The sequence below is a fragment of the Oncorhynchus nerka genome, linkage group LG23 (assembly GCF_034236695.1).
Source record: "Oncorhynchus nerka isolate Pitt River linkage group LG23, Oner_Uvic_2.0, whole genome shotgun sequence".
Classification (NCBI taxonomy): Eukaryota; Metazoa; Chordata; class Actinopteri; order Salmoniformes; family Salmonidae; genus Oncorhynchus; species Oncorhynchus nerka.
Genome location: NC_088418.1, coordinates 43947853 through 43975746, shown reverse-complemented (window position 1 = coordinate 43975746; position 27894 = coordinate 43947853). Strand labels below are relative to the sequence as shown.

Sequence of the window (27894 nt, the reverse complement as noted above, 5' to 3'; positions counted from 1 at the left end):
CGTCACTCAACAAACAAGACAGACTCGTTTAAGACAGACTTGTCTTTAAGGCAGGTGGAATGGGGCTGCTGTTCTGTCATTAGAGCTACTCTCTCTGTGAATGAACACTCTCTGAAATTGGGTATGCCCTATGCTCGCGGCACTACACACTCGCGCATGCACGCACATGGATGCGCACACATACCACACACATAAATACATGCTCTCACACACACACACACATAGATTATTCTCAAGTTATCAGAGTAAAGCGCTAAAGATAGCATCTTCTCCATTCACAGAGAGGAAAGGTGTTCCGTTATACCTCCTCGAGGATCTTGTCTCTGTATGTGACATCTCTGTCCAATCCTCCTCTGTGATCCCAGGCTGTGTGAGCCGTGTATGCTGGACCCGGCGTGTGGCTTCTGTTACCGTGAGAACAGCACGGCTCTGTTCGCCTCATCCTGTGTACCTGTCAATACAGCCTCCACAGAGAAGGCAGCCTGGGGCAGGTGAGCTACAGGAGGCACTAAGGGGAGGGAGTGTGTGGTTGTGCATAGGGCAACAGGGGGGCAGGTGAGTCATAGAATGCGCTCTGTGTGTGGGTTTATTTGTTGTGCGTTTGTGAAGGGGATGGAGGGGGTTAGTAGATGGAGGTGAATAAGACTCCTTGAAAAAGGCTCGAGAAGTGGTTCTTCTGTAATTCTGTACTCATAGTACCCCTCCATCCATAACATAGCTACTGTTGCTACAGTACAATAACTGTCTTGTACCATGTTATTCCAGGTGTTCCAACTCGACCCAGCTGAGAGTCCATACGTACTGGGCCTATAACTACTGTCCCACCTCCTACTCCTGGGTGGTCCTACTGGGTCTTGTTCTCTATTTGGCTTTCTTCGCCCCAGGTGAGAGAGACAACACTGATCTTTGTAGAGTTTCAATGTATGTTGTATTTCACTTTCACTGTGGGGCAACTACTAACTAAAGAATCGCAGAATTAGGAAATGTGATATCTCATTTCAAGTTTGGCGTTAACCATGCATTGAGGTCATTTGGGTTTGATTTGTGTGCTTACTGTATATAAGTCTCGATTCAGCAATGTTTGCATACTGAGGGGTAGTTGCTGTACTGTAGAGCTATTGTATGCCCTGTGTCATCCCTCTCCTTCCAGGTATGGGTCCGATGCCGTGGACAATCAACTCTGAAATTTACCCCCTGTGGGCCCGGAGCACAGGGAACGCCTGTTCAGCTGGAGTCAACTGGACGTTTAACTTCCTGGTCTCCCTCACCTTCCTCCATGTGGCTCAGAACCTCACCTACTACGGTAACACAGACACATCTTCCTCCACGTGGCCCAGTCCCTCACCTACTACGGTACAGACCGGCTAATCACGGATCAATACCCCCTTACAGGACATCCCCGATCAATCAACCTGAACAGCAGGCCTGCTTTTACTGCAGGATCTGACCTTTTGTTGGACATTTGATTAGTCTAGAGAGACTTGCGGTATCTTATGATAGGCTCAATGTGTAATGAATGTAGTTTCATCATGTTTGATTACTTGCTGTCATTTAATAAGGTGCAGTAGATACTGGATAGTGTTTGACAGAAATGTACACTGTTTGCAGACTAGAGCGGAACTCTGCTGTCAGTACAGGAAAACCTCTGGGCCCTTCCTGGCCAAGTCACATATGGTAGTCAGGGAAAACTGTAGGCCCTGATAATGACTGACAGACGATGTATTGTTGATTGTGTGTTTGTTGTGATCGTTATTTCCCAGGAGCGTTTTTCCTTTACTCCAGCCTGGCTCTGCTTGGGTTCTTCTTCATCTACGGCTGTCTTCCTGAGACTAAGGGCCGGAGGCTGGAGGAGATTGAGTCCCTGTTCGACAACCAGCTGTGCTCCTGCGGGGCCACGGACTCTGACGAGGACCGGCAGGTGGAGTACATCAGGGTGAAGGGGAGCAACTACCACCTCTCTGATAACGATGCCTCCGACGTGGAGTAGCCCTCGCCCGTGTGCCAGCCTGTCTGTGCTTTCGTGCCAACTCACTGTCACTCATTGTCATGCCAAATAATGGCTTGACGATGACAGCCATGGAGTTGGCGAGAGCACAAACCGATCTGGGACCAGGCTAAAGTAGCCCAGTCTAGTTTGTAACTTTGGCCCTGGATATTGTCTCTGTTCTCTCATCTCAGAACGTGTGTATCAAGTGACTCAGAGCAGGAGTGTTGATCTAGGATCAGTTTAACCTTTTAGATCATAGTGAATGATATTACATGGACAGGAAGCTTGATACATGTACATACAGCCCCTGATCTGCATCCTCCCCGAGTCCTCGTCTCTGGTTTGCCTCACAGCCACGTAGGTTACATTGCTCCATCTTTTTCACGGACAGGGTAGCTCTTTGTAACACGTGAGTTACTTGCACATTTGATTTTGCCTATTTAATGTTGTAGATACATCTATAGTTTGATGAGAATCTCCTTTTTGATTGAAAAACCATCACGTGAATAGTATTAAGCATACATTACATTCATATATATATATATATATATATATATCCTCAGCATTTAGACATCCATTTTACTGGTCATCTGTCGCATTATTATAAATTTCCATATATGTGAGGCAGACCAACTACGATTAACAAAACTATTGCCATTTTCCTCACATAAAACCATATGATTAGAGATACAACCTCTTCAAAACAAAACCTTATTGTAGGAGGCCAAACGTCCACCAAAAGTGTTAAATTCAGAGCGAGGGGTTGTAATATATAGTGTTGATACCAGTATGCCTTTCTATATGAAACACAACTCAGTACAATATTGTCTCAGCTTGTCTGTAGCATCACAAACGGGGTATCAGACACTAGTAATATACCTGGGCTCTACGTCCCAAACGGCACCCTATTCCCTATATAGTGCACTACTTTTTAACTAGAGCCTTATGGGCCTTGGTCAAAAGTAGTGCACCATAAAGGGAATAGCGTGCCATTTGAGACGCAAGCTGGTCTCCATCTAATGATGAAGTTCAGTCTTGCTTTGCAGTTTGTTTAATCATGTTGGTTGTAAAGCTACAGTAGCACATGACCTGTCTCTGTTTTCTCATTAGTAAACCTATGAATTATTAGGTTATTTATTCCAATGTATTTTACCCATGATGTCGGTGCCTGTACTGAAGTGAAATGTATGAAGGAGTCGTGATGATAGCCTTTTTTTTTTCAGAAGTTGCACAAATGTTTTTATTGATCAATGTTGACGAGACTATTCATTGGGTTACTCAGACCATCAGAGAGAATACCCATACATTGAAATGGACAGTTTAGTCAGTTAATGTTACACACATAGTTGCCCTTTTGGGAAAACAATGTCAGAAAGAATGTCCTATTTCGTCTCCATTTTACGTTGTGTCTTCCTCCACAGCCTTATGTACAAATCGCAATGCATTACTCTTCACGTGAAAGAGCTGGGGTTCTCGTGTTCTAAAGGGTCGAGGAGTACTGTACTGTACTCGCTCATGTCGTTTTATATATCGGTAAACTATGTAAGGTGACACATTTTTAGTTGAGTACTTGAGTACAAGATTTGTGTGTAGCAGACTCTCGTTGAAAGTAGTCAACATGACGTCGCTGAGAATATGTCTGTGTATTATTGTCAGTGACAAAACCAGATAGATAGCTACTATTGTGAATTCAAAATAGGATTTTCTTTAGACCGAAATGAAATGACAGCATTTCAAGTTATCACTAGGTGTGTTTTGCCAGTTCATTGGAACAACAGTATCAATATTGGATTATTGAGTATTTATTATCCATATTTGAGTATTTGATTAGAAATGTGATTAGAAAAGAGAAGATACTATAAATAGGACTAAACTGGAGGTTCACTGGAAGACAGAATAACGTTTTGCTTTATTATCACAGATAGTTTTTTTTTTTTTTTTTTTTGAGAGAGAGAAACAACACTTTATTGCACATCCCCGTCACAGAGGCGACAACACTGTCGTCATGTAACAAACATGTAAATGAGATAGTGTCAAACAGGTTATTTGATGTGTTGTGGTTCTAGAATGCACTTTTGATTTGAAGACGGTCACATCGTGTTATTATTATATTGCCTTCTTTGCTTTAACTCCTAAATGGGGGCATCCAATGTGTTTATGGTGAACGGGTGCAATTTTTTTCTATGTGAAAACAAATGAAGTGCAGTGTTTCTATTCTAGGTGATGAAGAAGAAGAACTAGTGAAGATTTTAAAACAAATATTTATCCAGCGCTGTATAGTATACATTTGATTATTGTTGCTGTAAACGTTTTGCTAGAATTTATATTCTATCAAAGTAAATATATTCATGAGAATCTTGAACACTTGAATATGTATCGGGGGGAAAATAAATAAACGGATTATCTTGCAATGTCTGGCTTTCGTTTTAATGTAGAATCCACAAGGGCATTGTTATACATGTTTAAATATGCAGAAACAGATCCTGTGGTAAAGGGATGTACTGTAGTTGCTAGTGTTGTTCACAACTCTTAAAGGGATACGTCGGGATTTGACCTCCCCTCCCCTCCTGTCCTCCCCACCTCTCTCTTCTCCTTCCCTTTTCACTAATCTTTTTTCCTCTGCTTCAGCATGAGCAGAACGCCTGCTCTTTCCTGAAGTGTCTCAACCTCCTCTGAAAGCCTGTTAACTATGCTCTCAGCAGTGACCTCCTTTTCTCCTCTCTCTCTCATCTTGAAGGTCTCCTCTAAGAGGAACATTCTGAACAGGGTCCTGTACCTCTTATTCTTCTTCCTGTCCTTTATGCTGCAGCTGCTTACCTCTCAAGTCTGGATGGAAGAGAGAAAAACATCATTAGGGAGCAACATCCATTTTCAAAATACCACTGAAAATAACAAAAAAAAATACCACCATCATGAATCTTGGTCCGTAAGAAAACTGCAACACACTGTACGGAAGAATGCCAACATATACAGATCAGAGTAGATATTACTGCAGTATAACGTGTGCTTATTACACCCATTTACTAGCTTTACATTCAATCGATTACCTATGATAAACTACACCACATATTTTGTTGTTTGCATTGATTTGTCTATATTCGGCTGCACTGATTTGTTAATTACATCAAACATTTGCTATTCATACCTTTTAAATCATTGGTGATGAGGGGAGCGTCTAGTACAGAGGTAGTGGGTCTCTGAATGCACTCAATTCTCAGTGTTAGTGTTACGACACTTGTTTAAAGGGATGATTGATGGGTGGTGCCCAGGTCCAGCCTTGAGCTCTCTGGCTGTTGATTTTCTCCAGGGCGTGTGCTCTTCTCCCTCCCTCCTGGATCTGTCTGATAATGCTCTGTCTGTCTGTTGTCTCATAGACTCATATCTGTGACTGGCCTGCCCTCTGGTGGTTGGGGTCGGTATGACATTTTAAGCAGAATTCAGGATTCAGAGTCCACGAGGTTATAATCTTTCAAATTTGATTAAAAAATAAATAAAAAAGATTTGATTTGTCTGAATCACAGAGCTCTGCGGTCCACCAACAAAAATGGCAGCCACCAGAACACAAGCAACACAAGAAACACGAGGAATGGGGACACAGACTGTCACCAACATCACCTCGAAATGTCCAACATCGGATGTTTCAACTCAGTGCAGTTTCTGGACTTGAGTGTAAAGAGAACAACCTCGTGGACTCTGAATCCCACAACTATTCTGCTTAAAATGTCAGAGACAGAGGACGAGGTGGGACATACCGATCGCCTATAACCCTAGCCTGGCTGTTACTGTCATCTGTAACTACACAGCCTGACCGTCTCTCTCTGTGCAGACGGAGCTCTCCAACGCTCTCTGGTCTCTATGACCGCTCTGGCCGTTTCCACAGTTCCCTGTGCATTGAGGCCTAGTGGGTGGGGTGTAAGGTCTGGGTTGAGACGGAGGGTGACCCCGTTGTTGTGTGTTCCAATGTGATGAGGCCTTGGCTAAGGACAGGGATCTCTTCACTACAGGACCTCTCTGAATGTGCCTGTGAGGATCCACCCTGGTGACACTGGTGATAATCCTCCACTTCCTGATATGACATTTAAAGATTAGTATGAACATATGTATCCCGAGTCCCAGATCTGTTTGTGCTGTCTTGTCAACTCCATTGCTGTCATTGTCACACTAAGAAATATGTTGATATTACCATGTAAAATGCAAAGCGGTTACTATGCAACAACGTGTTATTAAACAGTAATTACGCAGACTTATAAGAGCAACTAAATGTAAAAGTGTTACAAATAATGAATTTACAAGTCAGTCATGGTAGGCCTATGTGATCTATGGGAAATCAAAGCAGTCCCTTACAGTACATTAGCCGAAGCAGGTGTAAACAGTATTATCTGTTGTTTTCTTACGTCATCATCCGAGTCGGAACTAAAGCAACCTCCTCTTGGGAGAGTAACTGGGCGATGATTCACAGCATTCCTTAGGACCATGGTGAGTGTTTGCAGGACAAGCTGAAGACTCGTCTGCAGGTAAGTCTCCACCGGGGCTGCGTCCCAAATGACACCCAAATGACACCTTCCTCATGTGGCACTATATAGGGAATAGGATGCCACTTGGGACTCTGCCTTTCAGTGTCAGACAGGTGGTGAACAGCGGGTGATTTTCGAATGTAGTGTGGAAACGTACATGAGCTGACATCAGTGCAGTTGGAAACCTGTTGGAATACAGACGTAACAACGAAACAGGCTGGCCTTCACCATATTAACACATTTCCCCCTTACTTTCACCTATTATCATACCCTAATCAGGTCCCGTGGCTCAGTTGGTAGAGCATGGTACTTGCAATGCTAAGATAGTGGGTTCAATTCCCAGGATCACCCGTATGTCAAATGTTTGCACGCATGACTCTAAGCCGCTTTGGATAAAAACGTCTGCTAAATGGTACTGCCTTATATCATCATCACTGTTCAGCTCTGAAATGATTCCAATTCTGCCACTAGGTGGCATTAGACACCTGATGTAATGCTGCTGCCTGTAATTACATGAGTCAAGAAATTGGGTTCAGGGCCTCGGCTCTGCGGTTCATTCACATCTCTGGTAGACGTTGTCGGTACTTCCTCCTTGAGATATATCTTAGGCATACCTTTCTTAAAATTAGCTGCTGGGACGAATTGACATACATACAGTACCAGTCAAAAGCTTGGACACACTTACTCATTCAAGGGTTTTTTCTTTATTTGTACTATTTTATACATTGTAGAATAATAGTGTAGACATCAAAACTATGAAATAACACATATGGTGAAGCTGGTTGAGAGAATACCAAGAGTGTGCAACGCTGTCATCAAGGCAAAGTGTGGCTCCTTTGAAGAATCTCAAATATTTGTTTAACACTTTTTTGGTTACTACATGATTCCATATGTGTTATTTCATAGTTTTGATGTCTTCACTAGTATTCTACAGTGTAAAAATAAAGAAAAACCATGGAATGAGTAGGTGTGTCCAAACTTTTGACTGCTACTGTATGTCAGTGAAGATAGATTGGCAAACTTTCTCCAAAAACATGTATCATAGTTTTTAGTGAAGGGAAATTATTAATAGCCTACATAATGCACACTGGACAGTGCAGCAAATGGTACCTTATTACCTACAAAGTGCTATACTTCTGACCAGAGCCCTATGCGACCTGTTCAAAAGTAGTGCACTATATAGGGCATGGGGTGCCATTTGGGATGCACAAGTACCTTCACTTCCATAATCCTCATTACTGCAGGCCCTGAAGAGTGCTTCGTTGTGTTGCTCTTCACTCTCTATTTGGTTGACGGAGAACTCCATTGACTGATTTTTGAGAGAGAACTCCAAGGTGTGGTCTTTGCCCTCAGATTGGTTGATAGAGAACCCCACTATGTGCATGGCATGGTCTCTGGTCTCTGTGCTACTGGGTAGGCCGATGCATACCCCATTAGTCAGTGCACACACAAGTTATGGAAATATCAACTAATACGTCTATCTTCACAGATGTAATCGATACAGCAATGGAAATCAGGAAAAAAAGAATATCAGTTCGGGGGGGGGGGGGGGGTTGTCAATCTCAATAATGTATGACGGATAAAGAAAATGATTTGCTGCATATCAGGTAAAAACACATCTTTGATATTTCAGTTCAGTACTCACTCAGGCTCTGTGCCTCCAAACCATACTTTGGATACTGAGGGGGTCATGTTCAGCTGCTGTTTGGGTCCACTTGGTACTGGACACTCTCTCCTCCCTCCTGGCTGAGAGAAAGGTATAAACTACAAAATCAAATATCTATTAGGTTTCAGTTATACTTTTTCTTTTACTTCACAAAACTGTTAATACAGTGGAATGAATGCACACTCATTTGTCTTTGTTTCATGTGTTTGCGGGGTAGAGGTGAGGTTAAATCCATTCCAAATGAAAGAATACTGTTACTATGAAAGTGTTTGAATGAATACCTGTGGTTGCTCTGAGGTGGAGATATCCCAGGGAGGTCTAGGGGAGCAGTGTGGCTGTGGCTGGACCTGTGCTCTCTGCTGGAGGGAGAGCAGGCCTGCCCCTGAGGAGTAGACTGACGAAGGGTGAGCCCCTTCTCCTGGATGTGTTGCTGGTAGTCTGACGTACTGGTGTCTGACATGTTTGATTCCAGCACTGGTGAGAGCTGAGAGCAACGATCAATGAACCAGCCAAATGTCACAAGGTTGAGTCATCCTTTCCATAAAGCTGACTGTATCTGTAAGTTCAGAAATATGGTAAAAAAAAAAAAGAGTACTAGTGATGTGAGGTCATGTATTTGTGTTGTCAGAAAAGACGAATCAGTGTGAGTAAACGTGACTGACCTGTCTACACTTGAATCCATCAGGAATGTAGTGCTTTCTCTTTCTAGCAGCCTGGACACAAAAATACATCAGTAGTACAGTACCGTTATTGCAAATACTTAGATGAGCTACTGTTTCACTTTTCCTCCTAGAATGATTCTATAATTTCTTGATATATATATAGCCATACCTGTACAAAGGCTGGCTCTCCACAAGGGAAAAACGTGATGGGGAGCAAGGGCTCATGGGTAACTTCAGGGGCCCCTCCTTCATTGACTTTGGTCCTCCCTTATCATCAGTGATGCGAGTTATCTTTGGCTGATCTGGAATAAACCAAGTTATTGTTGTGGGTGGGATCCTTTTTCAATGTTATTAGTATGTATCCATAATCTATAGATGTCTGTCTGAACTCACCACCCAGACTGTCAACAAGTAACGTTAATGTTACATCTGCAAAAGTGCTAACGAGGCTAACGTTAGCTAGCTAGCTGTCAAACTCCGCTTGAACCACCGACCCAATTCACTTTGCCCAGTAAAATCAGACAGACAAAAAAAAAACTTAATTGGGACATATATTTTATCAGCACTTAATTTTTTAAAAATCTAACAGCATACGGTAGTTGATAGTTGTTGAGTTTTTATGAAACCTAGCTAGCTAGCTACTAGTGAAACGTTCTCATCAAGTAGCCGATTATAATGATGCTCCAGTTTGAGTTGAGAGAGGTACAAAGATGCAGGAGCCAAGCCAACAGACAAATACATGACATAGCTACTATGTCCCTCTCAAAGACGAGAGAGGCGTTCGTAGTAACCACGTTACTACACTCACTGACAAAATATAGTCACAATACAGTGTGTGTATAGTAAAAATGTACAGTAGGGACCTCATTTGAATACGTCCCTCACAACCGTATCGTGTCTTTCCGGGGTGTTGCCTATAATAAATAAAACACTGCCAAACCAAATGACGGAAACACTAGAACGTAGCTAGCGGGTGGGTTTTCTAGCTTAAACATCTCACCGTTGTATGAGGGAGATGGTTTTTCCTTTTCTTTTCGCTTCCAGATCCATAATCATACTAAAATCCCCGATGAATGTAGCACGGAAATAACCAGACTAGCTCTTTGATCGCTGCGTAGGGGAAAGATGTCCAATATACTTGATGCGGCGTTCAGAGTGAAATGGGACCGGACGACTGCAGCGAAGCGGGCTGTCTTTCTCGCGGCCGCTGCCTACGGGGTGAAAACCTTGTACCCCATCGTCTGCAGACAATTCGTGAAACGGAATGGATGCAGGAATAGCAGGGGCTCTAAAGGAGATGAAAATGGCTCAACGGTTGGCGTTAAATCACAAACAGATGCACTGAGTCATACAAAGTCGCCTGGGGTAAACGCAGAATTTTTTAAACAGATACTTGAACTCATCAAAATCCTCTTTCCAAAGCTTGTTTCCAAAGAGCTCGGATTGCTGTCTCTGCATTCGGTCGCGTTGATTTCACGGACATTTCTGTCTATCTATGTCGCAGGCTTGGATGGCAAGATTGTGAAAACAATCGTTGAGAAAGAACCACGCAGCTTCATCATCCAACTGATGAAATGGCTCCTTATTGCCATTCCGGCCACATTCGTGAACAGTGTTATCCGCTACCTCGAGTGCAAGCTGGCCCTCGCCTTCCGCACACGGCTAGTGGACCATGCCTACACCACCTATTTCACAGACCAGACCTACTACAAAGTCAGCAACATGGACGGGAGACTGACCAACCCGGACCAGTCTCTTACCGAGGACGTAATGATGTTTTCCCAATCCGTTGCGCATCTCTACTCGAACCTCACCAAGCCCATCTTGGATGTGATACTCACCTCCTACACCCTCATCCAGACGGCCCGGTCCAGGGGGGCCAACGCCAGCGGGCCGACCCTGCTGGCCGGGCTGGTGGTGTTTTGCACGGCCAAGGTTCTGAGGGCCTGCTCGCCGAAATTCGGAAAACTAGTAGCTGAGGAGGCCCACAGGAAAGGCCATTTACGCTATGTGCATTCCAGGATCATTGCCAATGCAGAGGAGATAGCCTTCTACAGGGGCCACAAGGTATACAAGAAAGATGCGTGGTGGATTTTCCATGCAAATGTATTTATTACAATAGCAATACCAATGGGTTGGGTCCCTTGGAGTTGGATCCAATGCTCACCTATGACATCGTATCCAATTCCCAAAATTGAATTTCAATCATTTGATTGACAGCCTCCTTATATGCACTTGTTTTTAAATAAGACTGTCTGCCAGTGCAAAATAACTAACATACAATGTGAATGCTATGTGAACTCTATTTGCAATCCATTTGTTGTGAATGTGCTGTGCTGTGTAGGCCAGATACTTTTTGTGACTGCAATGTAAACTGCCTGTCTGTGTCTGCCGGTCCTGTGTGTGTCAGGTGGAGATGCGTCAGCTGCAGAAGTGCTACCGGGCCCTGGCGGAGCAGATGAACTTGATCCTGTCCAAGCGTCTGTGGTACATCATGGTGGAGCAGTTCCTCATGAAGTACGTGTGGAGTAGCTGTGGACTGGTCATGGTGGCTGTGCCCATCATCACAGCTACCGGCTTCGCTGACAGCGGTAATAGTCACCACGACATCATCTTGTTTTCTTCTAAAGCCCCTTGTTTTCAGGAAGGGTTGTCATGGTTGATCTCTGTTTGTGCATACCAGCAGGTAGCCTATTCTGTCTTTCATTTGAACCGATTGACGTTTGGTTCTATTCAGGTCATTTTGTGCTGGACTCACAAAGCTCCCCAAAACAGCCCCCTCTTCATTTGCATGTTCCACACACCGTAGTAGCTGATCAGCATGTGTTAACCCACGGGAACCAACTATCTCAACGATACCCTGTAGGTGTTATTCAACAAGGACTTTGTTGTGCTGTTAAGGGTATATTCATCCTGTTGTCCCTATTGTCCTGTTAGCTGCTAACCAACGGAATGCTACTGTTGCCTGATGGGAGGTCGGCTCATAATAATGTGTTTGATGCCAAATGGAAAGGCATCAAGCAGATGGAAACCATGTGTTTGATGTATTTGATACCATTCCACCTGTTCCGCTACAGCCATTACCACGAGCCCGTCCTCCCCAATTAAGGTGCCACCATCCTCCTGTGGTCTCCACCCCCATCAGTGTCATACACACTGATAACATGGCAACTTTTGGGTTTTTGGCCACAAAAAAAGAGAGCTGTCATTACAGTCTTACTGGTCTAAGCACAGAATGGCTCCATTCAATTTCGGTCTTTTGCCACTTTCCCTAGTTCCTAGGCCCTTCCTTAGGCCATACCCCCTAGGTGTTCACAGATCAGAAAGCCAAGGGGCTACGGGCCCTCATAGTGTCTCATAGTGTCTCACCTTAATTTCCCCTCTCACAGAGACTGCCGACGGTCAGACTCAGGTGCTGGTGAGCGAGAGGACAGAGGCCTTCACCACCGCCCGCAATCTCCTGGCCTCTGGAGCTGACGCCATCGAGAGAATCATGTCCTCCTACAAAGAGGTGATGTCTCACGCTTCTCTCTCCTCTCTCTCTTCTCTCTCTCTCTCTCTCTCTCTCTCTCTCTCTCTCTCTCTCTCTCTCCTGTCTCGTCTCGTCTCTTACATTCAAGTGGCATTAGAGTGAATGGACAGTGTTCGAGTGAGCCATTAGACCCACTCATGACCGGAGGACTTTCAAACGGTCTGACCAACATGAAGCAACACCAAAGAAAAAGATCCCTCATTGTAATCCCAAAATGATGATGTCCATCCACACGGATTTATTATTTTGCAGACATTTATTTTTGAGTTACCAGATTTAGGCTCAAAAGGACATTTTATGTACCCCATCACGGTGCTGATTTGAATGTTGTCTGTGTCGGTGGTCATATGCCCACTACAATATTTGTGAATATGACAGTTATATCTACAGTATTACATGGATGTGAGAAAAGGGCTGAGGTCCAAGAAAGCGCACTGTTTCACTCTGTAGGGGAGGGTAGACCTTTCAATAAGAGGAAATGAGTATTGTTGGTGTCAGACTGTGGTTTTTGTAATCCTTTGCCTTGCAAATCAGTATCACACTTCCTACTGAAGGTTAGGCTACATTTAGTCATATACAGTGGGGCAAACAAGTATTTAGTCAGCCACCAATTGTGAATGTTCTCCCACTTAAAAAGATGAGAGAGGCCTGTAATTTTCATCATAGGTACACTTCAACTATGACAGACAAAATTAGAAGAAAAAAATCCAGAAAATCACATTGTAGGATTTTTAATGAATTTATTTGCAACTTATGGTGGAAAATAAGTATTTGGTCAATAACAAAAGTTTATCTCAATACTTTGTTATATACCCTTTGTTGGCAATGACAGAGGTCAAACATTTTCTGTAAGTCTTCACAAGGTTTTCACACACTGTTGCTGGTATTTTGGCCCATTCCTCCATGCAGATCTCCTCTAGAGCAGTGATGTTTTGGGACTCACAGCTAGGCTTTCAACTCCCTCCAAAGATTTTCTATGGGGTTGAGATCTGGAGACTGGCTAGGCCACTCCAGGACCTTGAAATGCTTCTTACTAAGCCACTCCTTCGTTGCCCGGGCGGTGTGTTTGGGATCATTGTCATGCTGAAAAACCCAGCCACGTTTCATCTTCAATGCCCTTGCTGATGGAAGGAGGTTTTCACTCAAAATCTCACGATACATGGCCCCATTCATTCTTTCCTTTACACGGATCAGTCGTCCTGGTCCCTTTGCAGAAACACAGCCCCAAAGCATGATGTTTCCACCCCCATGCTTCACAGTAGGTATGGTGTTCTTTGGATGCAACTCAGCATTCTTTGTCCTCCAAACACGACGAGTTGAGTTTTTACCAAAAAGTTATATTTTGGTTTTATCTGACCATATGGCATTCTCCCAATCTTCTTCTGGATCATCCAAATGCTCTCTAGCAAACTTCAGATGGCCCTGGACATGTACTGGCTTAAGCAGGGGGACACGTCTGGCACTGCAGGATTTGAGTCCCTGGCGGTGTAGTGTGTTACTGATGGTAGGCTTTGTTACTTTGGTCCCAGCTCTCTGCAGGTCATTCACTAGGTTCCCCCGTGTGGTTCTGGGATTTTTGCTCACCGTTCTTGTGATCATTTTGACCCCACGGGGTGAGATCTTGCGTGGAGCCCCAGATCGAGGGAGATTATCAGTGGTCTTGTATGTCTTCCATTTCCTAATAATTGCTCCCACAGTTGATTTCTTCACACCAAGCTGCTTACCTATTGCAGATTCAGTCTTCCCAGCCTGGTGCAGGTCTACAATTTTGTTTCTGGTGTCGTTTGACAGCTCTTTGGTCTTGGCCATAGTGGAGTTTGGAGTGTGACTGTTTGAGGTTGTGGACAGGTGTCTTTTATACTGATAACAAGCTCAAACAGGTGCCATTAGTACAGGTAACGAGTGGAGGACAGAGGAGCCTCTTAAAGAAGAAGTTACAGGTCTGTGAGAGCCAGAAATCTTGCTTGTTTGTAGGTGACCAAATACTTATTTTCCACCATAATTTGGAAATAAATTCATTAAAAAATCCTACAATGTGATTTTCTGGATTTTTTTTCTCATTTTGTCTGTCATAGTTGAAGTGTACCTATGATGAAAATTACAAGCCTCTCTCATCTTTTTAAGTTGGAGAACTTGCACAATTGGTGGCTGACTAAATACTTTTTTGCCCCACTGTACCATACACTGTGGAGAACACACAGGGTATGAAAAAGAACAGAATGTGATTATTAGATAGTGTTTTGGATGTCACCCAACAAGGCTATGCATGCAGGGGTTCCACTCAATGCACTGGGTTCTGCGATGTGTGTTGCTTTGGCACCCTAAGAGGCAGGCAGAGATGCTTGGTTCACTCACTGTAGCTCACCCTGCTCAGTGTTTGAACAGTGCCACACACCCAAGCAGGTTATGTAACAGTAGGGTATGTTATGCAGCAGGGGCACACACGTTCACCCTGTTCACCCACGACTGCGTGGCCAAGTACGACTCCCAACACCATCATTGCGTTTTCTGACGACACAACAGTGGTAGGCCTGATCCCAGACAATGATGAGACAGCCTATAGGGAGGAGGTCAGAGACCCCCCATTAACATAGATGGAGCTGAATTGGAGCGGGTCGAGAACACCAACAAACTATCATGGTCCAAACACACCAAGACAGTTGTGAAGAGGGCACGACAACAGCTCTTCCCCAGATTTGGCACGGGTCCCCAGATCCTCAAAAGGTTTTACAGCTGTACGATCGAGAGCATCCTGACCAGTTGCCTCTACCCCCAAGCCATAAGACTGCTGAACAATTCATCAAATGGCCACCTGGATAATTTACATTGACACACCCCCCTTTGTTTTTACACTGCTGCTACTCGCTGTTTATTATCTATGCATAGTCACTTTACAAATGACCTCGACTAACCTGTACCCCCGCACATTGTCTCGGTACCGGTACCCTGTGTATTTACCCCCGGTACCCCTGCCACTCAAGACTCCCGAGTGGCGCAGCGGTCTAAGGCACTGCATCTCAGTGCTAGAGGCGTCACTACAGACCCTGGTTGGATTTCAGGTTGGATCACAACTGGCCGGGATTGGGAGTCCCATAGGGCGGCGCACAATTGGCCCAGTGTCATCCGGGTTAGGGTTTGGCCGGGGTAGGCTGTCGCTGTAAATAAGAATCTGTTCTTAACTGACTTGCCTAGTTAAATAAAAATAAAATATAGCATTGTTATGTAATTTTCTTTTGTACTTTTTTTAATTTTAATTTTTTACTTTAGTCTATTTAGTAAATATTTTCTTAACTCTATTTCTTGAACTGCATTGTTGGTTAAGGGCTTGTAAGTAGGCATTTCACAGTACGGTCTACACCTGTTGTATTTGACAAATAACATTTGTTTGGATTTGACAGACACAGGCAGGGCACATTGCACTACTGCTGCTGTCACTGCACTCTGTCTGAACACAGCCTGAGACTGTGACACACCTAAGGCTGTGGCGGTCATGACATTTTGTCAGCCGGTGATTGTCAAGCAAACAACTGCCGATCTCATGTTAATTAACATAAACACATTTAGAATCTTCTGGCTTCCATGCATAGCCTACAAGCCACTAATGCAGACATTTGGAACATCTACATAAAAGTCCAAGAAATCCATCTATAGCCTACACCATCACAATAAATCCATTCTTTTTTTTAGACAGGTCAAAAGGCAAAGAGAGTTGCACACTCTATGTATAAACGCTCAGTCATTTATTGGGTAAACCACCAGGTGGTTCTATAGGCTATGCGATTGCGTGAGAAAACAGAGTGATGGCCTCTATTAAAAAGAGGAGGATCCCATCAGCTGCCAGTTCCACTTTAAGGCTTTCCCACTCTGCCACTCATGCTGGCCGGCTTAGCCTAGCTGTGAATAATCCTCCATCTGGTGATCATCCATGTAGCCTGTCTGGCTGGGTTCAGCTCCTCATTATCAATCCTATGGCACCCTAACTAACTTGGAAGATATCTCCTTAAAATGTGACCCGATTCAGGAAACTAGGCGTATGTCGCAAGCCACGACTTCACAGGAGAGCCGTTTGAACTTAAACATTTTGTTTTTATCAAAATGTGTTTTTTTGGCAGAAATGCCTTCTGGAACATGTGAATTTTCATGTGCCTTAATAACAACTTGTATGCCATCTGTAAAATTGTTAAATTACGAGCCCTGTTGGTTAAGCCACAGAAAAAGTCAGCAACCTTCCCACTAGCCATGATTGGTGGGCCGAGAGAGGAGTTCGGATTGGTCTGCCATACAGAAGGCTTCTGTTTATTTGAGCTGGTCAGTCTGTGTTTGTAATCCTGTCAAACCTTTCCATATGGAACCCAAAAGGGTTCTACCTGTAACCAAAAGGGTTTAACCTGTAACCAAAAAGTGTTCTCTTTTAGGGACAGCCGCAGAACCCTATTAGAAGCCTTTTTTCTAAGAGTGTACATTGCTCTGTTATCTGTAGGAAGGCCTCGCACCATCATCAGTACTGTGTGTTCCCTAAACACAGATACAAACAGCTATGAAAAAAGCCATTGTTTTAGAGTCAGATTAAGTTATGAGTGAAAATTAGTTGCATAAATTATACAGAGGTCTTTTCCATCATTCAATCAAATAATGGCCCTTCAGCTTGTACTGTAATCCTGACCAGATTTTCAGTGCACTCTACAATACACTGCTATAGACCAGCTCTGCTGCTGGCTGCTCTCATTGTTCAAGGGTTTTCCCAAAGACACACACACTGCTCTACTTTGCACACACCTACTGTTGGGCAATGGAACTCTGTTGGGTATGTCAACCTAACTGACTCCAGTGTTATTTACCTCAACAAGTGACCTCTGACCTTTCTTGTTGTCTGTGATAGGTCACAGAGCTGGCGGGCTACACGACACGCGTCTACAACATGTTCCTGGTGTTTGGCGAGGTGCAGAGGGGCATCTACAAGCGCTCGTCCGCTTCGACCATGGGAACAGGAGAGAAGATCGTGGCCAGGCCAGAGATGCACATCGACGGGCCTTTGGAAATCAAAGGTAGACTATCTGAGATTTAGTACACGTTTGTCCAGAGGTACGTAGGATACACTTACACATGTGAGACACTCAAATGTTATTCTATTCCCTATTCAGTACACTATACCATAGTATACTACAATACTACATTAGGGGGTTGTGGTAGAATCTGGGTTAGAGAGGCGGGCTGGTAGCCTGGTAACCGAAAGGTTGCCGGTTCGAATCCCCAAGCTGCGTGCCGGGAGTGATCCGGCAGCCGGAGGGTTACCAGCTTCAATGATATTTGTGCGTCGGTAACTTTATCACTCATCATTATTCACGATTCATTCAGGATATTCCCTAATCATGATAGCATCCACATGAATGTAGAAGTGTTCAGAAACAAAATAATCTGAAAACACAACCAAAATAAACAGGAAATGCATCCAACAAGTTTGTAGTCACAAGATTGATGTAGTCATTGCGTGCTAGGAATATGGGACTAAATACTTTAATTTGAACGTATTTTCTACAGGCTAGAGAGAGACACAGAGTCCACCCCAAATGGCACCCTATTCTCTATATAGTGCACTACTTTCAGTGTTTCCTCATATTAATTTACCAGTGGCAGGCCACCACTTCTAAATCTGTATATACTGTATATATATATTTATATACTGTATATAATTTTTTTGGGGGGGTGTTAAAATGTTTTCACTGTAAAGTTAAATGACTAAAACAGATCATGTAGAAAAGATAATGGACCTATATATTAAAAATAAAATATGATCATCTTCGAGAACTGACAATCACCAAAATAAAACTAGACAGTCAATCTAAAAGTCCCAAAATTGCATGGCATTATTTTGTGACAATGTTTGAGTCATTCAGATAGCATAAGAACACTGCATAAGTGTGTAGAACTGTAGGAAATGTGCTCTAAACGGCACATTTTCTCTCAGCCCCATGGCAAAATGTATAAAGTTGCAGGAGACGTACTTTAAAACTGACATGTTTTCTCCGCCCTATGAATGACAAGTTATAACGTATATATGTGTCATTTGATACGTTCATAGTCTGTTGGGGTTTTTCAATTAGGTACAGTACATTCTGAAAGTATTCAGACCCATTTACTCTTTCCACATTTTGTTACGTTACAGCCTTATTCTAAAATATTTTAAATAAACGTTTTTCCTTATCAATCTACACGCAATACCCCATAATGACAAAGCGAAAACACGTTTTTAGAAATATTTGGAAATGTATTAAAAAATATATATATATAACTTATTTACATAAGTATTCAGACCCTTTGCTACGAGACTCGAAATTGAGCTCAGGTGCCTCCTGTTTCCATTGATCATCCTTGAGATGTTTCAACAACTTGATTGGAGTCCACCTGTGGTAAATTCGATTGATTTCATATGATTTGGAAAGGCACACACCTGTCTATATAAGGTCCCACAGTTGACAGTGCATGTCAGAGCAAAAACCAAGCCATGAGGTCAAAGGAATTGTCCGTAGAGCTCCAAGACAGGATTGTGTCGAGGCACAGATCTGGGGAAGGGTACCAAGACATTTTTGCAGCAATGAAGGTCCCCAAGAACACTGGCCTCCATCATTCTTAAATGGAAGAAGTTTGGAACCACCAAGACTCTTCCTAGAGCTGGCAGCCCGTCCAAACTGAGCAATCGGGGGAGAAGGGCCTTGGTCAGTGAGGTGACTAAGAACCTGACTTTTGACCAGAGACCTATGGGCCTTTGTCAAAAGTAGTGCACTATAAAAGGGAATAGGGTGCAATTTGGGAAACAGCCTAGGCTAATCCTGTGTATCTTTCTTGCTGTTCTTTCTCACCATTTTGGTCTAAAGCCAGATATCCATCCTCAGCATCAATCGACTGTAATCATGATATAAGATGTTTTATTGTTTCACACACCGGATAGGTACAGTGAAGTGTGTCGTTTTACAGGGTCAGCCATAGTAGTACGGCACCCCTGGAGCACATTAGGGTTAATTGCTCAAGGGTACTTCGACAGGTTTTTCACCATGTCAGCCCGGTATTCGAACCAACCACCTTTCTGTAATTGGCCCAACGCTCTAACTGCTCGGCTAATACCACCGGTGAACATGTGCATCTGGACATACTCTTCGCTAACACAGCTAGTTAGTCAGTTGGCCACGTCCTGGCTATCTACAGCTGCACTTTTTTTATACTTTCTCACACTTTTTAAATGCTGCCACACATTTTTTTTCTGGCAGCCACGTGCACTCTGGTTGACTGAACTGATCATATGAATTATTGATCGACACACAATGACCAGTTTTCTTTTTTTTTTCTTGTCTTTGTCTTCTGCAGGAAGAGTCATCGATGTGGACAATGGCATCGTGTGTGAGAGTGTCCCTATCATCACTCCCAATGGAGACATAGTGGTCTCCAGCCTCAACTTCAAGGTGAGAAATAACACATCAACATCCTGGGTGATGTTCAGTAGTGATAAAACGTTTTCAAATGAAGTGAAATACTTCAAATGATGTACTACCTGAACTTATCCAATAAGAAAGCAGATTTTTGTTTCCATTCCCAAAGTGTTGTGCAAGTGCGTCCTACTAAATCATCCTAAATGTTACAGCACCTGTGATGTGTTTGCTGTTACTATTTTCCTAATCCTCCAGCCATCTTCCCCCAGGGTAGGGAGTACATGCTTTGTCCTTTGTTGTGTTACCTGGAAGTTAGCTCACTTTGAGATTTGAATTTATTTTTGAAGTGAACCCTGGCTAAAAGAAGGAAGCACACATGTAATTATCACACACACACACACACACACACACACACACACACACACACACACACACACACACACATACACACACATACACACTACATTGCATAGTATAAAATAAGGACAGTATTGCTTCCTAATACTCAACATAAACCATGACAATAAAAAGATGTAGGGACAACATACAATCAAGTGATTGCTTTGCCACACTCATGTCATGGGTTGTTAGACACATCAGCTGTGAGGAAACTATTCAGTACTCCAAGGCTATAACGTGTGTGTGTGTGTGTGTGTGTGTGTGTGTGTGTGTGTGTGTGTGTGTGAATGCTGTTTCTTGCAGGTGGAGGAAGGTATGCACCTGTTGATCACAGGTCCTAACGGCTGTGGGAAGAGTTCTCTGTTCAGGATCCTCAGTGGGCTGTGGCCTGTCTATGGGGGGCTGCTGCACAAGCCCTCCCCACAACACATGTTCTACATACCACAAAGGTTAGTGGTTGTCACTGTCACACACATCCTTATGCCCACACATGTACCGACTCTGGCACACATGTACCCATGTATAGATTATAGGATCTTCATTTGACCCTATTGTTGCTGCCAATGTTACTGCACAACAGGAAATGCAAACGGGTTTAAAAAGGCTTCTAAAGTTTGTAATTTCCACTTTAAAATGTCAGACTTGATTTGCCCTAGCAAAAAATGGACCAACCCCTACAAAAATGGCCACTAATTAAAATCCACATAATAATTCACATTTCCTGTTGCTGCAGGATTATTTTCCTGCTGTGGCAAACTGGCTCAAATGAAGATCCTACATCTGTGCCATGCAGGCTTGCATAGAGGCACACACACAAGCATGCACGGATGAATATTCTGTATGCATGCACGCATACGCACACACACACACACACACACACACACACACAAATGTATTGAAAATCAGCAGGAGGTCACCTTACCCTCTAGACTCGGTAACTGGATCTCCATGGAGAGTGAGAGAGAGTAACCAGACCTTAGAGTAGTGAAATATTTACCAGATCTTCCAGGTGTTTTGACGGCTTTACTGGAATGGTAAAACGTGACACACACACACAGACCTCTTTACCCAAATGTTGTGTCTGACTATCTCCCCCTCTCTCTCGCTCTCGCTCTCGCCCTCTCCTCAGGCCGTACATGTCCATTGGGACCCTGAGAGACCAGGTGATCTACCCAGACTCTCTAAAGGACATGCATGACAGGGGCTACAGAGACACGGACCTGGAGGTCATACTGGACATCGTTAACCTCAACCAGATAGTGACCCGCGAGGGCGGTAAGAACCCGGGGAGGGATCTGAGTCAGCCTAGAACAGAAGGGCTGCGTGGGTCTGAAGGCGTAGTAACAGGTGCACTTTGAAAAGAGCTGGCCTGAAAAAAACTCCCAGCATCCTATTTTTAAGCCATTTGCCCTTGAGATGAATGATATGGTTTCCAAGGGGATTCCCTAACAACAACTGACATATACTGAACGGGGCCCTCTCAGTTCAGCTAACACACCCTTCCTAAAAAATTAAAAATAAAACATTTCTGTATCTCTTATCATACTATGCGCTGTCTGTAAGTGCATTTGACCACTCAAGAAGTTATTTCAGTATTTTCTAGTGGCACCAGCCTGTCCCTCTCCATATCTTTGGTCTTATTAAGGACATGTAGAGTGTAGTTAATTGGAGACCAGTGGTCCTGTTATTCTCCGACAATCGGCTCCATTAATGTGACCTCACCACTAAGCCTAGTCACTCCCGGTTAGAGCCATGAATGGCTGCTTTGTAACCACCGTGTGACTGGTTCCTAGCCAGAGGAGAGGGTCATTCAACTAAAATAATCTTGAGATCCCTCCAGAAGGGATTATTATTTTCCCTGTTTGTTCACAAACGCCAGCTGTAGAGACATTGAAGTCCTGCGTTTTCCTCCTGCGTCAATGGCTCTAAATCGGGATTAGAAAGTATTTGGTTTTTTTGGTCTTTTGAGATGGATATGAAGCCCGGTAATTTAAACGGAAAAGACACAGGAGGCCTTGGCAGCGGGACAAAGGAAAGGCTTGTTTTTAAGCCTCAGAGAGAGACAACGTTTGTAAGTCAGTCAGTCTCCTATGGAATATTCTTGAACTTTGGGCTCTCGCCACAGGTGTTACCGTGGTTACACTAAATGTAAACCCTTTTGCGTTGGTCTTTGGGTAGCGTTTAACCTACTTATTCCAGTGGAGAATAAAACTGTGGTCAATGACAGTGCTTCCAATATTTACTGACTGTGATGTGTGTCTGCTTGTCTGTGTGTAGGTTGGGATGCAGAGATGGACTGGAAGGATGTGTTGTCTGGGGGAGAGAAACAGAGGATGGGCATGGCTCGCATGTTCTACAACAGGTACGACTTGGCCTGCCATCGTAGGCCTTCTTAAACCCTGTACGTGTGGGTTGGAAAAACGGAATAGTAGATTGTGCTGTTGATTTGAATAGCCCATTTTCCTCACTTGTTCTATAGTTGATTGATTGGTGGCCAGCTGATTTAATTCATCGTTAATTCGAAAGTTAAACACTTCTAAATTCCTTTTTCTTGTGTGTCAGGCCAAAGTACGCCCTGTTAGATGAGTGCACCAGTGCTGTCAGCATTGACGTGGAGGGGAAAATATTCCAGGCTGCAAAGGATGCTGGGATATCCTTACTGTCAATCACCCATAGACCCTCCCTCTGGTAAGTGATAGATATCATATCACACAGCACAATTCCAATCATTTTTCCACTAATTGTTATTTTGACCAATCACATCAGGTCTTTTCACGTCAGATATTTTTCAGAGCTGATCTGATTGGTCCAAAGACCAATTTGTGAAAAAAATGTCAGAATTGGGCTGCCTGTTTAAATGCAGCCATGGTGTCTCTTCCGACAGCCGCTGTGTCTCCAATACCTAGGTGGAGCACCATGAGTTTGGCAAGCAAGACTAGTCAGATAGTTTCTCTAACGTCCAATGTGTAATATTGTATGCCGCATTTTGTCTTGAAGCACACAGATTCTGTGCCTAACACTGTAGAAGAGTTTTAAAGGAAAACCGTACAGAAACCTGTAGAAAAAGGGAAATGCAAAATACTACCGCAAAAGAAGTAGTAGCCTATAAGCAAATGCACTACTAGTTGTCAAGTCAGCAATGCTCTGTTCTTTGTTTTCTTTGAGTTAGCCTCAGAGAAAACACAAACAGGACTACCACAATATTGTGCAAGTCTGTTCCTCTCCGGAGATTGCTGCTGCTATTTAGTTGCTTGTTTAACCTTAGAAGTCACGTTACCCTATGACATTTTACACGACATGACATGACACTACACCACGCAACAAGGCTGGGAACAGCACAAAATAATCACAACATGACTGCAACCACAATAGAACAGGACACATGCGCCATCACTAACACTGCAATACTGTTTCATAACGTACCACAACCATAAGTTCAAAGACAATTGTATACTATTTGGAAATAACGTTGTGCTTCGACTGGATAGTGAACGAATTAAAAAGAGAAACATAACGCAACCATGAAATAATCCCATCCTTAACCCATATTCTTGCTCCACTTTTCATACCGACAGGAAGTACCACACTCACCTGTTACAGTTTGATGGTGAGGGAGGATGGAGGTTCGAGCAGCTGGACACCGCTACGCGTCTCTCCCTGACCGAGGAGAAACAACGCCTCGAGTCTTCACTTGCAGGAATACCCAAGATGCAACACAGACTCAACGAACTCTGCAAGATCCTGGGAGCGGACTCAGCCCTCAAAACAGCCGACTTAGCAGAGGAATGAAAGAAAGAGCGAGATGTTCAGAAAAGTCAAAAGTATCATTTTTTTGTTTCAACGCACACCAAACGCATATTCCCATACGTTTCCAATGTTGGGGTTGAGTTTTAAGAATTCAGCGACACTGTTGTTTTTTAGATGTTTTTATTGCTGAGTGGTTGAGAGACTTAAAATCTCTGACAAGCTGAGACTAACATTTTATTTGGTTGAACAATGAAGTCAAATAATTTTTCATTTCTAGCACTACTGAATTTGGGGAATAGTTCATTTTTCTTGCCGTAGTTATCAAGTGCTGAAGTAGTAGGCTTGTGCTATTTTGTGTGAGACAGTATTTTCCTCCTTTTATTGTATAGATTTGTTTGTGTTAATAAAACAGTACTATGGACAGGAAAATGCACAACGTGTCGTTTTATTAGATGAGTTTAAAAGGTTGATGTTTCAGCCTTTTAAAAGCCTTCTATCTCAATCTTTGAAACTTGTATAATTCAACTTTTTTTTTAAAGAGCGGTGAGCTAGCGTTGCACCTTTTCCTGTCCAAAGATCTCTACACATTTTTGGGGGTTTCACCTCGACTCACTTTGGTTGAGCACACTCTCCTTCTTTCTGTAAAAAAAAAACTACTAGAAAGGTCTTTGGATGATATCAAACAATGAACATACACGTTTTTACAATCATATCAAGTTCTTCATTAAGGTTAGGCTAATAAGCATACCGTTTTCAAGGTAACCCAACTGCTCAAATGTAAAGTACCACAGCTGCAATACATTTGTGTCCCTTTCTTGTTATCTCAGCTACTGGCGCTGCGGTTATGTCATAATGACATCTTTCTTATAACATGACTGAATGTGTTTCTCACAGGTTATTTCCTCAGAACTGCAATGTAGTAATATATTCAAAATACCTCAGTAGCTTTCAAAATATCTGGCTCTGCATTTTAATTAACACCCTCCCTTAGACCTATATAGCGCACTACTTTCACCTTTGTTAGTGGCTAAGAGATTGTTGTCTTAGGAGCTATTATTGGACATTGGTGCATTAGTGACAGAGCTGTGGGTATGTTGCAATAGGCTTCTGGTCCACTGAACAAATACAATGGATTTCAAGGCATCCTGTCTTGTCTCCAGCAGAGCACAGCAGGAATCGGACTGGGCTCGCTCACACAAACGCACGCTAACGCACACACACACACACACACATCGCCTGGCAAAGCCCTCCTCACTGTCACTAGGGTAATATCTGTGAAACAGGGGTGTTTTGTGTTGTCTCGGTCTGCAATCTTCACCCCTATAAACATAAGTCACATCTTCAGCATAGAGGTTTACATTGTGTTTTACAATAAACACGGTTGTTTTCCGTTGTAGTTCAGTACAGTTTACTTGGTTGCTGAGTTTTATTAAATGTTACCTTGTTATAGCCACCCACAGTACAAATCAATCTCGTTGAGCAATTCATATTTGTTACCAGCGACCTATCTCAGACTTTATACTGTGAACTTTGTTTGTTTCTTTTTTTGATAATGTCATAAAATTGTATTTTTAATGTAGGGATTTTAGAGTTTGATAACGCCTCTTCAAACCTGTGTCAGCGCTGCTGAGGTTAATATAGGTAAAAATCCAAGACCAGTCCTTCTAGTGCTGTAGCCTTATAGCCTGGCTGTGTTAGTGTATCCCCTATACCAGGGTTCTCCAACTGGCGGTCCGTGGGCCGAATTTGGCCCCCCAAGAGCAAAAAAAAAAAAGTGTATTTTTATCGTTGTAAATAAAAGACTGTAAAAACGCCAGCAAATCAGCTCCAAGTGATTAACATTTAGAAAATGTCAAATTATTGCCACGCATAATAGAGAGAGATATGTAATCGTATACAGATCCGAGCAAGTTTTGGAATGATTATGTCAAATATTATATCTGTTTGGGCTTCTTGCAGTCTATTTGCAGTCTACACATTATTTGTAATTATGTTCCAGCCCCCTGACCATCAGCTCAAGATTAAAATCAGCCGGTGGCTGAATCTAGTTGATCCCTGCCCTATACGGTATTTTCAATCAGTGACACATACTAATGCTGGGTTATTTGATTGGCTTGGTAACGTCTGTGACAAATCAGAATGAAATCAGTAACCGCAATGGCAGAATATTTACAAGGGTACAAGTGCAACTGCAATATTTTGACCACTACATCTCAGACTAAACTGTCTTAAAGAGAAGTGACATGGAAAAGAATGTATGTGAGTTATAAATATGTAAACTATATATTGTAATGTATACTTTGTTAATATGGTACTTATACTTTGCATGGAATGGGTGAGTGAGAGTGATGCCTCAATCACATGTTATATTTGAACTGTCTCTTTCAATCAATGCTAAACAGAGAGCATTGTGGGAGGAAAAATACAATAACTTGCACCGTGAATAGTTAGTTGTTCATGGAAATAAAGTGTTGACATTTTGTAATATACTTGGTTATAACTACTGTTATGAAATAGGTTATGAGCCTGAAAAGAACCTACATATTCAGGCTTCTCATTCCTTGGGATTCTAACTAATACTTTGTGTCTTGAAAAGGACACCTGACATAGTTTGAAACCCGATTTCCCTGTACTGTAAAAAAACAAAACAAAAAAAACCTTCTGTGTTGCTCAGCCCTGTTGATGGGAAGTATATACAGTATACTACTGGATGAAACAGTGTTAAAGTGACTGAGAACGGTATGGAATGAGTAGAATCGAGAGGTGATGCTTGAAACTGTATACATGTTGACCCTGAGTTTAGCTATCTAACCAATACTGGATCAAAGTCAAACTAAATCAAATATGCTTTGGTATTCTATAAAATTGGAACTGTTAAGTTAGGCCCATTCTAGTATGTTCCCACAACACTGACATACTAACAATTCTTTGATACAATTCTTTTGTCATTTTTCTAATAAGTGGAACATCCGAATGTACTGTATTTGACATGTGTCATAGCATTTGGCTTTGTCATTCGGCAATTCATCCAATTTTGGCAACGGTAACAATTGGAAGTGTGATTTGCAAAATGGTTGTTCATTGAATGGTACCTCTTGTAACTAATGCATGTGTTCTGTCGTGATTTTATTAAAGAAGAGTAACAAACTCATTTATGTTATGGGCATGGGGTCTGTTTTGTTCTGTGGGCCTAGTGATGCTGTTTCAGTCCAGAGAGACATGGGACTGAGGGACAAGAACAGGCGTTGTCTCCCCTCTTTTCTAGTCTCCTCCTGATTTTGTTTAATGGCGGGGAAACAAACAAAACGTTCTAAGCCCACCTGTTCTGCTACTGCTGTTCGTTCTGCACGCGGAGGCTGTGCGCTGAGTGTTCGTTTACGTCACTGAATCCCATATGTAGTTTCAAACATGCTTAAAATCATATGCTTGGCTTATGACACTTTTGCTCTTGAAAATGTATTTTCCTGTAAATAAAACATGACAACTACTAAAGACTGTAAAACTCAACAATAATTTATTCATGAGTCATTTTGGAGCTGGTTGCGTATTTCAGCCTCAGAGCACAGGGGTATTCAATGTGACGTGTATCTGATGCCATCTGTTGTATAAAGACGGAAATGATTTGGATCACACAGCACTTTTGTAATCATAACCGTTGACCACACGATGGTGCCATGCTCCACCTATGCACCCGTACATCAGTAATGTCTTTGCAACAGTAACTATTAGGCCTCTACGCCATTTGGTATTTCACGAACATATTCACATTAGATTGGAATGTCAAACCACATGGCGACACACAATATGGTAAACCTCTTCATTTTTAATTGGATCGGCGGTTTTTAAACGGCATTGGACGTGTTCAATTGCATTGCCGAAAACAAGGTGGTGTCATTGCTTGAGACTCAGCTGGTGGTCATCAATAAACTCAACCTTTTCCATCAATTGGCCTCTATAATTGGCCTT

At 42.8% G+C, this 27894-nt stretch overlaps 2 protein-coding genes and 1 long non-coding RNA gene across 3 annotated transcripts in view; 2 read left to right on the top strand and 1 right to left on the bottom strand.

Moving 5' to 3' along the window:
* Positions 1 to 4402, top strand: part of LOC115106875 (proton myo-inositol cotransporter-like) — a 72422-nt gene extending 68020 nt beyond the window's left edge. The window contains exons 7-10 of the mRNA XM_029630057.2: positions 366 to 491; positions 766 to 884; positions 1151 to 1303; positions 1761 to 4402. Of these exons, the coding sequence (XP_029485917.1) occupies positions 366 to 491; positions 766 to 884; positions 1151 to 1303; positions 1761 to 1987 (625 nt within the window). The 3' untranslated portion in view covers positions 1988 to 4402. The remainder of the gene's footprint in view (positions 1 to 365; positions 492 to 765; positions 885 to 1150; positions 1304 to 1760) is intronic.
* On the bottom strand, positions 4388 to 9919 carry LOC115106874 (uncharacterized). Its single transcript, XR_003860114.2, has 6 exons — positions 9830 to 9919; positions 8999 to 9131; positions 8830 to 8880; positions 8449 to 8723; positions 5133 to 8265; positions 4388 to 4932 (listed from the first exon to the last, which is right to left on the bottom strand). It is a non-coding gene; the product is annotated as an uncharacterized LOC115106874 (long non-coding RNA).
* A 34-nt stretch (positions 9920 to 9953) lies between these two features.
* On the top strand, positions 9954 to 27079 carry LOC115106873 (ATP-binding cassette sub-family D member 2-like). The gene is made up of 10 exons (XM_029630055.2): positions 9954 to 10896; positions 11240 to 11420; positions 12219 to 12340; positions 17241 to 17406; positions 19721 to 19815; positions 20485 to 20630; positions 21311 to 21456; positions 22459 to 22543; positions 22744 to 22869; positions 23757 to 27079. Exons 1-10 carry the CDS (start codon positions 9955 to 9957, stop codon positions 23968 to 23970), a joined length of 2223 nt encoding a protein of 740 aa, XP_029485915.1. The 5' UTR covers position 9954; the 3' UTR covers positions 23971 to 27079.
* Positions 27080 to 27894: the final 815 nt, after the last annotated feature.

Excerpts from the sequence above, each read along its gene's own strand:
- LOC115106873 (XM_029630055.2), top strand. The coding sequence starts at position 9,955 with ATGTCCAATATACTTGATGCGGCGTTCAGAGTGAAATGGGACCGGACG. Across the intron at positions 19,816-20,484 it reads TCTCCAGCCTCAACTTCAAG|GTGGAGGAAGGTATGCACCT; the intron begins GTGAGAAATAAC and ends TGTTTCTTGCAG. Across the intron at positions 21,457-22,458 it reads GATAGTGACCCGCGAGGGCG|GTTGGGATGCAGAGATGGAC; the intron begins GTAAGAACCCGG and ends GTCTGTGTGTAG.